The sequence below is a fragment of the Oryctolagus cuniculus genome, chromosome 2 (assembly GCF_051225735.1).
Source record: "Oryctolagus cuniculus isolate XC-2025 breed Fujian yellow rabbit chromosome 2, ASM5122573v1, whole genome shotgun sequence".
NCBI classification, from domain to species: domain Eukaryota; kingdom Metazoa; phylum Chordata; class Mammalia; order Lagomorpha; family Leporidae; genus Oryctolagus; species Oryctolagus cuniculus.
The window spans coordinates 311,970-327,931 of NC_142868.1; the positions used below are offsets into that span (position 1 = coordinate 311,970).

At 66.1% G+C, this 15,962-nt stretch overlaps 1 protein-coding gene across 4 annotated transcripts in view; it reads right to left on the bottom strand.

The window, feature by feature from the left end:
• GAK (cyclin G associated kinase) overlaps positions 1–15,962 on the bottom strand; it is a 49,951-nt gene that overhangs the window by 14,671 nt on the left and 19,318 nt on the right. For all 4 annotated transcript variants that reach the window (XM_051840340.3, XM_089326857.1, XM_051840343.3 and 1 more), the window contains 13 exons: positions 14,169–14,294; positions 10,575–10,664; positions 10,222–10,357; positions 9,901–10,013; positions 8,092–8,182; positions 7,233–7,356; positions 5,712–5,761; positions 5,182–5,330; positions 4,785–4,907; positions 3,787–3,920; positions 1,549–1,743; positions 1,224–1,341; positions 479–558 (listed from right to left, as the gene is read on the bottom strand). In XM_051840340.3, the coding sequence (XP_051696300.1) occupies positions 479–558; positions 1,224–1,341; positions 1,549–1,743; positions 3,787–3,920; positions 4,785–4,907; positions 5,182–5,330; positions 5,712–5,761; positions 7,233–7,356; positions 8,092–8,182; positions 9,901–10,013; positions 10,222–10,357; positions 10,575–10,664; positions 14,169–14,294 (1,529 nt within the window). The remainder of the gene's footprint in view (positions 1–478; positions 559–1,223; positions 1,342–1,548; positions 1,744–3,786; positions 3,921–4,784; positions 4,908–5,181; positions 5,331–5,711; positions 5,762–7,232; positions 7,357–8,091; positions 8,183–9,900; positions 10,014–10,221; positions 10,358–10,574; positions 10,665–14,168; positions 14,295–15,962) is intronic.

Below are 15,962 nucleotides of genomic sequence, written 5' to 3' on the forward strand. Positions count from 1 at the left end.
CACAGACGCGGGGAACGCAGCATGGGGGCCGACCACTGCTCGTGACGCTGCTGTGACACAGACGTGGGGAACGCAGGGGACAGACGGCGCTGGTGTGAGACAGACGTGGGGAACGCAGCATGGGGGCCGAGCACTGCTCGTGACGCTGGTGCAGCCGCAGACAGGGAGCGAGTCCCAGCTGCTGCCTCTCATCCAGCTCCCCAGGGACGCAGCGCAGAGGGCAGCAGGGACGGCCCGAGACGAGCTCGCGCTGTCGCTCTGCCTCTCACGCGGACACAAGGGAGCAGCGCGCACGGTACCAGGCTCTCGCCACAGCCAGTGCAGATGGCCTCTGTGCAGCCCCACGTCGCTGAGGCGCAGGGGACTCAGCAACGGCGCACGAGGGCTGCGGCAGGCTCCGGTCCAGCCCGGCACCTCCCGCACGCGTGCACCCAGCTCGCCCCACGCCTCCCCGCAGCACAGCCCGACACCCACGTACTTGGCAAACTTCACGGTGGTTGCATTCCGAGGCACAAAGCCAGTGTGGAATTGGATCTGGAACATCTTCATGGACGCCATCTGCAGAGAGGACACGGGGGCTCCTGGGCCAAGGGGAGTGGTGGCCGCAGGGAGAGAGGGAGAGGGGGAGGGGGAGGGGGAGAGGGGGAGAGGGAGGGGGGAGAGGGAGAGAGAGAGAGAGGGAGAGGAAGAGGGAGAGGGGGAGGGGAAGAAGGAGGGGGAGGGGGGGAGAGGGAGAGAGGGGGGGAGAGGGAGAGAGGGAGGGGGGAGAGAGGGAGGGAGAGAGAGGGAGAGAGGGAAAGAGAGGGAGAGAGAGAGGGAGAGGGAGAGGGAGGGAGAGAGAGGGAGAGAGGGAAAGAGAGGGAGAGAGAGAGAGGGAGAGGGAGAGAGAGGGAGAGAGAGGGAGAGAGAGGGAGAGAGAGAGGGAGAGAGGGAGGGAGAGAGGGAGGGAGAGAGGGAGGGAGAGAGGGAGAGCGAGCAAGCATGGGGGCTCCTGGGCCGAGGTGGGCTGGCGCCTGCAGGGGTACCACAGGCGGCCGTGTGGGCTGAGGTGGGGCGGCCACAGGGCCCAAGCCCAGTGGAGGGTGCGCAGGGCGGACCGCAGCAGGTGCTGCAGAGAAACCGCGGGCTCGCTCAGCCGGCCCGATGCACAATTCTCCAGAACCCCAGGGACAGCAAGCGGCGGAATGGCAGTGCCGAGGGGCGTGGAGGCCGCCGGCACCCACCTTGGCCTGCAGCCGCCCTCCCAGCGTGGACCTGGCGTGGTAGATGACGAGGAGCACGTCGCCCTGCACAGTGATGCCCAGGGGAATGACCGCTTTCCCATCCTCGATTCTGAACTCCCTGCAACAGAGCCGGAGACCCAACCGCTCTCAGCGGCAGCGTCTCAACCTCCCTCCACACGGCCCTCCGCCACCCGTGGACTGTCCCCACGAAGGGAGCCCACGACGACTGCGTGGACACCCGCCCGTGCCTGCGCCCAGCGGGTCACGTGCCTGCCCAGACACGCCCAGGACCCTCCTCAGACGGCCCGTGAGGGGCAGCACTCACCTCAGCCTGTCGTACTCCTGGGACGTGGTGGCCACGCGCTCGTCCCCCACGTGCACCTCGCAGAAGGGCCTGCAGCCGCTCCTCTGCTTGTTGAAGAGCGGCACGGGCGTCATGACCACGGCCCGCACCAGCACGGGCTTGCCGTGCGGCGTGACGGGCTCCTCGGCCACCATGTCGCACACGTACTCGATGTACCTGCGGGCACACGCGGCCCGTCACCCACCGGCTTCCCTGGGGACCTGCTCCGACGCCCGGGTGACTCAGTACTGTGTCCCTGGCTCCTAGTTCTACCCGACTGAGGCCTGAGAACGCGTTTCGTATGGACAGTGGTGACGTTTTCAGTGTGCTGAGGCCTGTTTAATGGCCCCAAAAGTGACCCTGTGGTCGGTCAGCTGGCTGGTGGTGTGGTGAAGTCTACCCTGCTGCCTTCTGTCCACTGAGCCACAGTGGACAGCGGAGAGGGGAGCCCAGGCCCACGCTGCAGCCACGAGCTTATGGCGCCACCGTCTGTTCCCACCAGGTGTTGCTTTTTAAATGTTTATTTATTTGAAAGGCAAAACAAGAGAGAGCTCTTCCATTCACTGTTCACTCCCCAACTGCCTGCAACTGCTGGGGCTGGCCAGGCCAGAGCCAGGAGCCAGGAGCCACTTCGTCCGCTGCCCTTACCGTCTGCCCCAGTCCTCGCAGGATTCGCTCGCTGCATTCTGAGTCTGTCTAACGCCCACAGAGCTACTGAGTCTCCACTCACGGGGCTCCTGACCTGCCCACGCCCGCTCTGGGGGATGGCGGGCGCATTCACCCCAGCAGCACCCGGGGAGGCTGCAGACCTGCCTGAGGCCTCCCTGCCCCCAGGACTTGAGCAGGAGGCCAGGACAGAAGTGCTCCAGCACAGCAGACGGATCCTGCCGGCCGAGCCTGACAGCGCGGCGCAGCCGCAGGACCCCGACCCACCGGGACTGAGAACAGACGGCGAGTGCGTAGCAACTGCTCCCTGGCATTCTACCTGTAACCTGTCTGCCTCACCTCTGGGACAACACATAGCCAGGTCTCGCCTTCCTATCCGATCGGACCACCGCCACGTTTGCTCTGAAGACCGACGCGGCTGGGTGGGGACGCCATTGTGCCAGCCGACCCTGCCCGGCCCCGGCCCCTTTTAGCCTTTCCTGACGTTCAGTGCTTGCCGTGCTCCTGATCTCTGCCCCCAGGCCCTGCCCGGGACCGCTGACCGGCTGTGCCAGGCGTGGGCCCGCACCACCTCCTCCCAGTCCTCCGTGGCATCTGCTCGGCCTCCTGGGCTGGTGACTGAACGTGTGGTTCCTCTGGGAAACCTGTCAGCCATTACTTCCTCTGCTCCCACCTTGTACATCTCCTGGCTGCAGCTGCACGTGTGGCCGCTGGAGGCAGCTCCTGCGGCTCTGCCGCTCTTGCTGGGCCCGGTGAGGGCTGCGGCACTGCACTGCACGCCCCGGCTCACCCCCAGCACTGCCCAACCGTCCCAGGAGCCCTGGGAAGGCGCTCCTCACGCGTGAGCACGCCTTCACTTCAAACAGCTCCACTGGATTCCAGCCCCCAGTCCTGCCCGGGGCCCTGACCCCGCTGTGCGGACAGCGCCTCCTCCACCGCCCCGCGAGCGCCCTCCGAGCTTTCAGCAGCACGCGGCCTCGCCCGCCTGCGGCAGCCCCAGGCAGCACACTCGGCCTGCAATGCAGCGTCTGGCCGTGTCTGCCCCGGGGCCTCGGCAGGGGGAGGCCGTGCCAGCTGTCAGGGTGGGAGTGACACCACGTGTCCCTGCGAGGAAGGAGCCAGGCCGCTGTGGGAGCCCATTCCGGGCAGACACGACTTGGGGTGGCCGTGGAACGTGGGCACCGCCTGCGAACCCAGCCTGACACAGGACCCACAGAGAAGACGCGCTACCTGTGGCACACACCCCTGCCTCCAAGGTGATCTGCCCACGCAGGGTCCACGGCACAGCCTCACACAGCATCTCCCAGGCCACGTGGGCTCTGTGGGGCGGACAGCAGCCACGCCGAGCTCAGATGCTTGCTGGAAAACTTCGGGCCTAGGAGCTAGCCGGACAGCCGGCCACCTAAGGCTGGGCGCCCCAGCCGACTGCCACGCGTAGCCCACTCCTGCCGGGCCCTTCAGGCTCCAGTCTGCAGCTGAGTCGGCACTGCTGTGGCGCAGACTCGGCCTGCAGAGGGCAGCAGCTCAGGCCACGGTGCTGAGGCCACACGCTACCTTTTGTGGGATGGCCAGATGCCCGGCGGGCAGCGCTTCATGCTGAACATGTACACGGCGGCCTCCGCGGTGCTGAAGAGGCGGCAGAAGCACAGGAAAGCGCAGACGACCACGGCGGACGCAGCTCTCCCATCCTGATGGACAGACAGGCGGTGGGCGCGGGCTAGCATGCCTCCTGCAGACTTCCTCATCAGCCACGTGGGGCTCCCACGGGCCGAGCCCACAGAGAACGAGACCTCAGCAGGGAGCACAGCCCACCAGCCCCCACTGGCTCTGCTGCACCACAGCCACCAGCCACACGCTGGAAGCTGAAGCCCAGCCCACTGTGGCCACACAGAGTGGCCCAGGGGATCCTGGAGAGGGTTCTTCCTGGGGACTGAGTCAGCTCTCACAAGGGAGTGGTTATGAGGGGCCGCCAGACCCAGCCCTTGCCACGCAGTCCTTCCCCCTGCATGTGTGTGTGTATGTGTGCGTGTGTGTGTGTGTGTGTGCGCGCGTGCACAAGGCTGCTTCAGCTTCAGCCTCCACGCTTGTTCTAGGAAGCCAGCCTCAGGTTTCTTCACACCCGACTGACAGCCGCGTCCCCCAGCAGCCAAGGCTCACTCCTGACCCTGGCCCGCATCTGCACACCCGACTGACAGCCGCGACCCCCAGCAGCCGAGGCTCACTCCTGACCCTGGCCCGCAGGAAGGAAATCTGGAGGAAGGACTTACCCCTGGCCCCAGACAAGGAGGGGCAGGGGCAGGGGCAGGGGCCGACAGGCCGAGCAGCCCCCGTGTAGGCCACACAGGGCCGTCCCTCCCCATGGGAGTTCCGCATACAGTGGCTCTGCCCGCAGGGATGGGGCCCCCAGCTGCGGCCTGGACACAGGCCCTGGGCTCCCCGAGGCAGGGCTGTACTCTGGTGACACCTTCCTCCACACCACGCCCAGGTTAAGAACACCTAGTAGAGCCCAACAATGCAGGGAGTCCCACGCGGCACGGCCGCCCGGCACTCACCGTGCAGTGCACCACACAGACGTTCTTGGGGTCCCGCCGGAGCCAGCCATGCATGTCCCTGCAGATGCTGTACAGGTTGTGCAGGAGGGGCGCCCGCCTGGCAGCCCAGCCACACTCAGAGACCTGTGGGAGGCTCTGTTCAGCCCGGCGCCCCCACACAGTGCGGTCTTCCCTGACTCCTGGCACTGGGGCTCCTGGCAGCTGCAGGCACAGCCCAGGCCACGTCTCTGCCACGGAAGCCTCGGGGTGCAGGGAAGCCTTCAGTGTTGCCACCGCCCCCGGCCTCCCAGGCCAGCTGCTCCTCCAAGGCTCCTGTCGCAGCCCCAGCCACCAGAGCCCCCAGCTGAAGCTGCAGCGGCCACACCACTGCTGCAGCGTGACAAAGCCCAGCACTCACGCGGCTGTGGAACTTGGAGGCCCGGTACGTCCGGGGGGACAGGTTGTAGACGGCGTAGTGGCCCGCGTGCTTGGCGTCCAGGAACAGCCGCACATCCTCTATGTTGTTTTTGATGGCCGACTCCACGCCCTCCGCCGGGAATGACATCACTGAACAAAGTGAGCAGTGCCAGCTCAGCCGGGCCACAGCAGGGGCACCAGCAAGGCAGCCTCCCATGCCCTCTCCATGGACAGCAGCCTGCACCACTGGCCCGGCACAGACGAGTCAGCTGTCACCAGGCTGACCAGCTCGGGTCAAAGCAGCCGCCAAGACTCCTGGGGAGCGCTTCTGAGCACAGGCCACTTCAGCCTGACACCCACAGGAGACCGGGTGCTGCAGGCCTGGCTGTGTGTCCCTCCCTCCCTCAACTCAGACTTCTGTCCACTGTGCTGGACACAGGCTGACCCTCTAGGACAAGGCCCCAGGGCACTTCTCGGGTAAATCTGTGGCTGCCCACAAGGCCAAGCGTCTGGAGCTGTGCTGAGACATACCGGCTATGCGGGAGGTGACGTAGGAGATGTCCAGGTCGCCCTTGGCATAGCTGCAATGAGAAAGAGGAACACTTGGAGCTAGGAAGCACGGCTGGCACTGGAGCGCGTCTCAGCCGCGCAGGCTGTAGGGCTGGGCACGAGGCCCCTGCAGACAGCGCCAGGTGCTGGCTGGACACGGAGGCCAGCAGCACAGGGAAGGCCCCGAGCGCCCGGACACACGCTGGTGGCTACAGCCCACTCACAGCAATCTACCGTCCCCTGAGCCGGGCGCAGAGTCGACAACACAGCCTACACCTCCTGTTGACCCACAGGGCCTGCAAACGCACCCTAAGTTCACGTGAGAGCAGCTGTGCGGGAGGACCTGGCACTGGGACAGGCACAGGAGGCTGGCGGCAGGGGACAGGGCTCAGGGGTACCACCCACCCTTGGCAGAGCGAAGCAAAACTCCCAAAGTGAGGCTCAGACAGACTAAGCACCCCCAACACACTACAAACCCATCACCAGAAGACACCGCACGATAATGTAAACAGGGGAACACGGGAACTCGGGGAAGCGAGGGCCTCCCCAAACAACGGCAGACGGGTGACACAGGTGAGCCAATGCCCCACACGCCCCGGGCAACAGGGCCCAGACAGCGTTGCTATGTAGATTTTTCACCACAGAACATAGAATCCATCAGCAAGAGAAACAAAACAAACACCCAGCCGGAAGCAGCGGAGCCGTGCGCACTGCCGCCCGCCCCGCGGCACCGCCCCGCAGTGGGAAGCAGCGGAGCCCTGCGCACTGCCGCCCGCCCCCCGCAGCACCGCCCCCCAGCCGGAAGCAGTGCTGCGCGGCAGCATCGTGGCACAGCCCTGGAATTCTGTGCACGTGCCCAGGGGACCAGCCCTGGCGATGACCACGACCTTCCCACGAGGTGTCACAGTTCATTGCTGACCCCCTGAAGGACCCTGGTGCCCAGCCTCCGCCCAGGATAGGCCCCACACCACACTCAGCTGCGTTAGGCCCTGCTCAGTCTTGACCCCAACATCAGCGGCACATCCTGCACCCCTCTGGCCATGCCATGGCTCTGGCGTGTGCTCACGTGTGCATGGTCACAGGGACCAGCGTGTGCCAATGCACACGCACTCGCTCCCTTCTGAGAACACACATGTGCCCATTTGCGTCCCCACTCCTCCTCGCCTTCACTGCTCCACTGCCCGGCTTGGGGGCAGCCACAGTGTCCACATGCGGTGCCCCTCCCCTCTGCATCACTTCCCAGGAAGCCCTGCTGCTGAGCGACAGGGCAGCCGCCTTCCTCCCGCAGGAGCCACGCCAGCCCTGCACGCCTCAGCCACGGACCCCTGCCCGGCAGGAATGGCTGCTCTGCTGGCCCCGGCTTCCAGCTCTCATCGCCCAAGTCAGGCCAGCAGCCGCCTGCACACCCACAGCTCGGCTCACTCCACGGGGGAGCAGTGGCCGCAGAGAGAGAGCACGTGGGGGCTCCGAGGCCTGCGGCCCCGAGGGCTTCTCCCCACTCACTTGGCCACAGACTGGATGACCCTGGAGGAGGTGTCCTTGAGGTTGCTGAAGAGGCGCTCGGTCCCACCCCGCAGGATGTCCAGGAACCCTCCATAGGACTGGTCGTACTCGGCCAGCGCCAGACCTGTGTGGAGGAGTGCAGTCATCAGGGCCCCTCGTGAGCCCAGCCGGTCAGACCACCACCCTCAGCCCTTGTGGAGTTCCAGACGGGGGCCCACATGGGCACAGGAGGGCCCTGAACCCCTGGCCACCACCAGCCTGGGTGTGAGCAGTGCAGGGACTGAGGAGACCTTGGTGTGGGAGCTGGGGCAGGAAGAGGCAGGCCCGACTTGCACCCATGCTCACAGCAGCATCCACCCACTCGGTCACACCCCCGCCACCAGCAGAGGCCACGGCAGCCACTGCACCCATGCTGGGCCCCGTGCTTCAGGGTCAGGGTGGGGCCTGCTGCACCCCCACGTCCTGCACCAGGCCCTCCACACTCCCTTGGGGACATTCAGCCTCTTCACAGGTGCCTACTGCACAAGGCCGCCACCGAAGCCAACTGGGTCCAGCCCCAGGCCCCTCTTCCCTACAGCCCAGACCCTCCCCGTGCGCCCCCAGGCCCCTCAGGGTCCCTGTCCTGCAGGCAAGACTGCCCCAGGAGGTCGTCTACACCACAGTTTAACTCCGGGGGGCAGGGGGGCTGGCCAGAGACGGAGGTGAGTCAGGCCCCAGGACAGCCCACACAGGGCAGTGCCAATGCCCTAGGGGAGGACCCAGACACGGGAGCCTGCCCGAGCTCTCCCTGCGGCTGGTCTAACCTGGTTTGGGCCGGCTGTCTGTCTGTCCTGGCTGCAGACCCTGGCCCTGCACTCACCTCCACCGTAGCCGCTGCTCACGGGGCCCCCGGGATGGGGTGGAGCCCGGGACAGCGCCACGTTCCCGTAGCCTCCATTCTGCTCCAGGAGCTGTAACGAGGGAGCACAGCACACGTCGGCTCTCCCCTCTCCGCCTGTGCCAGGAGGCGCTGCAGACGAGCAGGCGGCGACCTCGCCGCGAGTGCCCTGCGGGCTCACGGGCTCACAGCCCAGGGCCCCTTTCTCTTCCCCCTCCTGGTGGGCCCGGGGCAGCCTTGGGCTCTGGCTCCTGGCCAGCTGCCTCCCCAGGGCCGTGAACGAGTGCTGCGGCTAGCTGGGCCCTGTGTGGGAGCCCCGCGGCCCCGCAGGGTTTGCTGCTGCATCCACACCCCTGCTGGTCCCACTGACCACTGTCCCTCTGTCGAGGGTCCCAGCAGCACAGCCCGAGGGCACGGCCCGAGACCTCCCCTTATCCCACTCTCCGTGACCTGAGGGCAGCTGGCAGGCGGCTCCTGTCACAGGGACCAGAGGCGCCCTGCTGCAGGGTCCACGTCCAGGAGCGGCCCCTTCTCTTGGAAGCCACCCTCGCCCCAGCAGTGACCCCGCGCCCACAGGAACTCCCGAGGTCGCAGACGACGCCAGTCCCACAACTCAAGAGCCCCTGGCACTCCGCATGCTCCAGCTCCCAGCACCCTGCAGGGGGCCTCTGGCCTGGGCTGCAGGGGAGGGGTGCCCTCCGCCTCGTGCCACTGCTGACCTCCTGGCGTGGGTCTCTCTGGGGTGAGGACACCGGCCAGTCACACCGACTGCTCAGCCACTGTACACCCCTTCGGCAGAACAGGCGGCAGCCGACCCCAGCTGACAAGCGGACAAGACGTAGGAAGGGGGGTCCAGAAGAGCAGGCCCCCTCCAGGGGAGACCAGGAGGGCAGGAACTCGGGACAGGGACCAGCGCAGAGGCCCTGGGGCCCTCACGGCCTGACCAGAGCACTGTGCTGCACACCCGTGCGGCCATCACATGGGGTGGGCCGAGAAGGAGGGTCTCAGATGGCCACAGCCTCCTGGCTCCCCCTGTGACCCTCGCCCACTGCCTCCCCACATCTACGGCCCCGCGACTGCCCAACGGCAGGCCAGGACTGTCCCCAACGGCAAGCTGGCACGCAGCTCCTTGCCCTCGGTGGCTCCTGTCAGCGATCTCAGCTACAGTGACGAGAAGCCCACTGACACCCACATGGACCCCACAAAGCCCGGGACCGCATGGCTGCTGCTGCAGCCCGGCCTGCCTGTGGCCACCTCGCTGTGAGAGCCACGCCCATGGGGCACACAGAGTGGTGACGCGGACCTGCCGCTGTCACACATGACGGAGGCCATGGCCCATGCTTCCTGTCTTACACATGTCCAGAGGCAGTGAGGCCAGCCGCGGGCCACCGGTCTACAAACTCCTTCCTCCTCCGCCTCCTGGAGCAGAGCCCGAGACCCACGCCGCCCACCCCTGGGCTGGTCCGCTCTGCGTCTCCTCTCCCCACAGCGTGCACCTTTGGCTCCCGTTCTGGCACGAGGCTTCTCTCAAACGGGTCAGGGGACACTGGGAGGCGCCTGCTGGCCGGCCCTTTCCCACACATGGGCTGCACAGGGGCCCCAGTCGAAGACAGCCAGGCCCTGGGCTCTGCCCGCAGCCCCGACTCCCAAACACTGCAGGACAAAGACGGACCCTCACACGGCCCAGAGCCAGGGCAAGACCAGGCTGGCTGCCGCGGGCCAGAGCGCAGGGCCCCTCCTGGGTCTGAGCCCCCGTGGCATCCCCAGCAACACCCCCACCGCGGTCTGCACCTCCGTGATGGGCGACTTGGGGTTCACGTTCCTGGCAGCCGCGATCTCCTGCAGCCGGTGCACCACCTCGGCGATGGACAGTCGCTCCTCGGGGTTCACCCTCAGCATGGCACCTGCGGCACACGCACGGCCCCGGGAGCTCAGCCTGCTCCCGGGGGTCTGCAGCCAGCAGCCACCGACCGCCCCCGCCCCGCCCCGCCCCGTGACTCAGACACTGGGCTCCTGGGAGGCCCCAGAGAGGGGGCCGCGTGGCAGCGAGCGGAGCGCGCTCCAGAGGCCAGTGCTCACGGGGCCCCACGGGCCGACGGCATCAGGACTCACGGATGAGGCCGTGGAACACCGTGTACCGCGTGTCGTCTGCGGGGATGGAGTACTTCCCGTTCACAATTCGAAGCTTTGCTCCATCTTCAAAAGGGTGCTGCCGGAAACACAGCAGGTACAGGATGCAGCCCAGAGCCTGTGGGAGGACAGAGGCTGAGGTCCGAGGCAGGCAGGGGCAGCAGGGCAGGGTGGGCGGCCACACCCTAGCCAACTCAACGCAGGAGGACCCACAGTTCACGCCTCAAGAATAGGCACAGGCGACCCCGTCGGCTGGGGAGGGAGGCCGAGGCCTTGCAGCACCGAGAGCCTGGGCACGGAGGTCGGCAGCCGTGCGCTGGGGCTGCGGCCCTCACCCAGATGTCCTGCTTCTCGCCGATGGGGAAGTTGGAGTACAAGTCCACGATCTCTGGCGTCCTGTACATGGGCGTTGTGTTCCTCGTGATCTGCAGGGTCAGAGGGGAGGCTGCTGGTGGCCAGTGCCCCACTGCTCAGACGCTGCCACGTCCTGCCACGCCCCACACCCCACTGCTCACACTGCCACGCCCCGCACCCCACTGCTCACACTGCCACGTCCCACACCCACTGCTCAGACACTGCCACGTCCTGCCACGCCCTGCCCCCCACTGCTCAGACACTGTCACGTCCCACACCCCACTGCTCACACTGCCACGTCCCACACCCCGCTGCTCACACTGCCACGTCTTGCCACACCCCACTGCTCACACTGCCACGTCCCACACCCCACTGCTCACACTGCCACGTCCCACACCCCGCTGCTCACACTGCCACGCCCCACACCCCACTGCTCACACTGCCACGCCCCACACCCCACTGCTCACACTGCCACGCCCCGCACCCCACTGCTCACACTGCCACGTCCCACACCCCGCTGCTCACACTGCCACGCCCCGCACCCCACTGCTCACACTGCCACGTCCTGCCACGCCCTGCCCCCCACTGCTCACACTGCCACGTCCCACACCCCACTGCTCACACTGCCACGTCCCACACCCCGCTGCTCACACTGCCACGTCCCACACCCACTGCTCAGACACTGCCACGTCCTGCCACGCCCTGCCCCCCACTGCTCAGACACTGTCACGTCCCACACCCCACTGCTCACACTGCCACGTCCCACACCCCGCTGCTCACACTGCCACGCCCCGCACCCCGCTGCTCACACTGCCACGTCCCACACCCCACTGCTCACACTGCCACGCCCCACACCCCACTGCTCACACTGCCACGTCCCACACCCCGCTGCTCACACTGCCACGTCCCACACCCCGCTGCTCACACTGCCACGTCCCACACCCCACTGCTCACACTGCCACGTCCTGCCACGCCCTGCCCCCCACTGCTCACACTGCCACGTCCCACACCCCGCTGCTCACACTGCCACGCCCCACACCCCGCTGCTCACACTGCCACGTCCCACACCCCGCTGCTCACACTGCCACGCCCCGCACCCCACTGCTCACACTGCCACGTCTTGCCACACCCCACTGCTCACACTGCCACGTCCCACACCCCACTGCTCACACTGCCACGTCCCACACCCCGCTGCTCACACTGCCACGCCCCACACCCCACTGCTCACACTGCCACGCCCCACACCCCACTGCTCACACTGCCACGCCCCGCACCCCACTGCTCACACTGCCACGCCCCACACCCCACTGCTCACACTGCCACGTCCCACACCCCGCTGCTCACACTGCCACGCCCCGCACCCCACTGCTCACACTGCCACGTCCTGCCACGCCCTGCCCCCCACTGCTCACACTGCCACGTCCCACACCCCACTGCTCACACTGCCACGTCCCACACCCCGCTGCTCTCACTGCCATGTCCCACACCCACTGCTCAGACGCTGCCACGTCCTGCCACGCCCCACACCCCGCTGCTCACACTGCCACGCCCCACACCCCACTGCTCACACTGCCACGTCCCACACCCCACTGCTCACACTGCCACGCCCCACACCCCGCTGCTCACACTGCCACGCCCCACACCCCGCTGCTCACACTGCCACGCCCCACACCCCGCTGCTCACACTGCCACGCCCCGCACCCCGCTGCTCACACTGCCACGCCCCGCACCCCGCTGCTCACACTGCCACGCCCCACACCCCGCTGCTCACACTGCCACGCCCCACACCCCGCTGCTCACACTGCCACGTCAGCGCCCATCTCACAGGGGGTGCCCATACCACTGCACTCGAGCCACCTTCCCCTCCACGGCAGCCCCCATGTCAAGCCGGATGGCCAGGGAGCCGCTTGCCCGGTGCACACCGCTCATTCAGGTGAGGTGTCCCTCACAGAGCAGCTCACACACTGGCCTGGGGGAGGCGCACACAGCACTGCTCTAGAAGCTTCCAGATGGATTCCACAGGACAGAGCCCTTCTGCAATAGCAAGGGGGGAGATGTGGGGCCCCGTGGCGGCGGGAGTGTGTCCTGTGCGTGTGCGTGTCTGTGCAGTGTGCAGGTCCTGTGTGGTGTGCGTGTCCTGTGTGGTGTGCGTGTCCTGTGTGGTGTGCGGGTCCTATGTGGTGTGCGTGTCCTATGTGGTGTGCGTGTCCTGTGTGGTGTGCGTGTCCTGTGTGGTGTGTGTGTCCTATGCAGTGCGCGTGTCCTGTGTGGTGTGTCCTGTGTGGTGTGCGTGTCCTGTGCGGTGTGCGCGTGTCCTGTGTGGTGCGTGTGTTCTGTGCGGTGTGTGTGTCCTGTGTGGTGTGTGTGTCCTGTGTGGTGTGAGTGTCCTGTGCGGTGTGCGCGTGTCCTGTGTGGTGTGTGTGTTCTGTGCGGTGCGTGTGTCCTGTGCGTGTGCGTGTCCTGTGTGGTGTGTGTGTTCTGTGCGGTGTGTGTGTCCTGTGTGGTGTGTGTGTCCTGTGTGGTGTGAGTGTCCTGTGCGGTGTGCGCGTGTCCTGTGTGGTGTGTGTGTCCTCTGCGGTGCGTGTGTCCTGTGCGTGTGCGTGTCCTGTGTGGTGCGTGTGTTCTGTGCGGTGTGTGTGTCCTGTGTGGTGTGTGTGTCCTGTGTGGTGTGTGTGTCCTATGCAGTGCGCGTGTCCTGTGTGGTGTGTCCTGTGTGGTGTGCGTGTCCTGTGCGGTGTGCGCGTGTCCTGTGTGGTGCGTGTGTTCTGTGCGGTGTGTGTGTCCCGTGTGGTGTGTGTGTTCTGTGTGGTGTGTGTGTCCTGTGTGGCGTGCATCCCCTCTGTCGGGGGACTCTCTGGCTCACAGAGCCCTGTCTGTCCCTTAAGCTTGCCAACTAACTTAGAAAGAAGCCTGGCTTTGGGCCCCATGAGCGTGGAGGTGAGGATCCCGGATCAGAAACGAGCCGAGCCACATGCTCTGAGCTGGTCTGGCACAAACGGCGGCATCCTTCACGGCCACAGGCCTGCCGGCTTCACAGCAGGGCCGCACGGGGGCACCCTCTGCAGGACACACAGGCACACCCCTCGCTCATCCTCTCAGCAGCCGCGTGCCCAGGCTGCCTGCCCCATCTCTGCTGCCCCACGTTGCACTGGGCTGCTGGACAGTGCATGGGCACCATTCCAGGAGGTGAGTAGCCTGACCACAGGCTGCAAGTGGACGGCTCAGGCACGGCTAACGCTCCATGCCCTGTGGTGCCTTTGCCCGCCCTTCCTGCTGGCTCATGTCCAGGTGGCCCACACTGCCCGTCGGGGCTCACGTGACAAGAGGCACTGGGTTTCCCACAGAGGTTTACTTCTAATGGCTTTTTAAACAGCTGTACTCAGAATGCTGCGAGCCTAACACCACGGCACCGTGCACCGGCAAACAGCACCGGAGGTTTATGCCATGTGCATTTCACCACAAGAAGACATCCAGGGAGAAATCCACGTGGAGGTCACAGCCAGGGCTGAGGGGCTGGGGCAGGACAAACCCTGCGCCACCCTGGTGGTGGACGGACCGCAGGGGCTGGGCCTCACCTCCTCCTCCACCAGGGCGCGCTTCTGGGCACTCCAGCTGTAGTCGGGGTAATGCGAGATGGTCGTGGCGCTGCCGAAGTCACACAGCTTAATGGTCCCCTGGTTACTCAGCAGCAAGTTTTCAACCTGCGAAATCCAAACACAGCCGTAAGCCTGGGTGCAGACCGCACCGGCACCCAGGAGAGCAAGAGGAGCGTGAGGCTCGCCGGCAGCTCACCGGACAGCCCCTGCGAGCCCCGGCCACGACTGCCGGGCTGCCCGGAGCACGCCGCGCCTCACGGGCCAGCCGAGGCTCCCCTGGCCGCGGGGGCAGCGCCTCAGACCTTTGCTGCCCGGCATCCACGTGCGCGTGTTCCTATCAAACGCCGAATCCAGAACACCACGTGAAGGCCACTGAGACCACAAGAAACCGCACCCCAATCTACATGGCCGAGCACACAATGAAGTCACTGGAGGAGTCAGGGTCGACTGTAGCCACGTCAGGTGCTGTCCTCACCCAGGGTGAACCCCCCCCACACACAGACAGCAGCTCTGACACCAAGCACTGCAAAACAACCGGAACTTCTACACCCAAAATGAACGGGGAGCGGCAACAGACTCGGGAAGCGGATGGAGCCCCACTGGCCCAGGTCCACAGGCGCGGCGAGGAGGCACAGCAAGACCAGGGGCTCCGGGGCTCCAGCGACCCCCGCCCCGTCGCAGTGCCCTTCTGGGGCCCTGACAGTGAGCTCTGCTCTGCCTCCTGCACAGCTTTCGGCGCACCGAGAGACGGAGCCAGGTGGTGGCTCTGTGCACCCACCCTCCACTCCCCAGCAAGACAGAGGTGTGGCCTCCACGAGACACTGCAGACCTGCCCAGAGGGAAGGGCCGGCGGCGAGGACGCAGGGTACAGACAGACACTCAGAGCAGCAGCACAAGCCACAGAACCAACAGGCCAGAGAGGGTTCAAGAGAAAACGGGGGGCCGGCGCCGTGGCTCACTTGGTTAATCCTCTGCCTGCGGTGCCGGCATCCCATATGGGTGCCGGATTCTGTCCCGGTTGCTCCTCTTCCAGTCCAGCTCTCTGCTGTGGCCCAGGAGGGCAGTGGAAGATGGCCCAAGTGCTTGGGCCCTGCACCCGTGTGGGAGACCAGGAAGAGCACCTGGCTCCTGGCTTCGGATCAGCACAGCTCCGGCCATAGCGGCCATTTGGGGGGTGAACCAACGGAAGGAAGACCTTTCTCTCTGTCTCTCTCTCTCACTGTCTAGCTCTGTCAAATAAATAAAAATAAAAATAAAAAGAGAGAAAACAGGCAAAAATGCCCTGAAAGGTACTTCTGAGAAGGCAACCGAATCTCGGCAAACACAGGCAAGGGCGGCGGCCACCCTAACAGAGGGAGGTCGGACAGCGGCCGTGCACACCCCACATTCCGCTGGGGGAGCTGCTGGGACGCACAGCCCCCAGGGGCGGCAGAGGACCCGGGTGCACAAGACAGACCATGCAGAGAGGGGAGAAAGCAGCAAAGGCATCCCGCAGCCCTGCGCCGTGCACACGCCGATGCCCTCACGCTGGGCAAAGCCAGCGCAAGCCAACAGGGGGCCCTGTGCCACGGACAGGCCTGCTCGTGGGCTTCAGCCTGAGCCTGCCCCGGCCAGCAGCCATACTCAGGATTCTCCCACTCCATAAACGTTGGAGACAGAGAGCATGCGCGGGCACCACTAGGTAGCGGTGGTGCTGGGGTCAGACAGGGTAGCAGCAGTCCGGAACAGGACACGACAGTGACAGGGGTGCGAGGGCTTGCTGAGGAATACGCT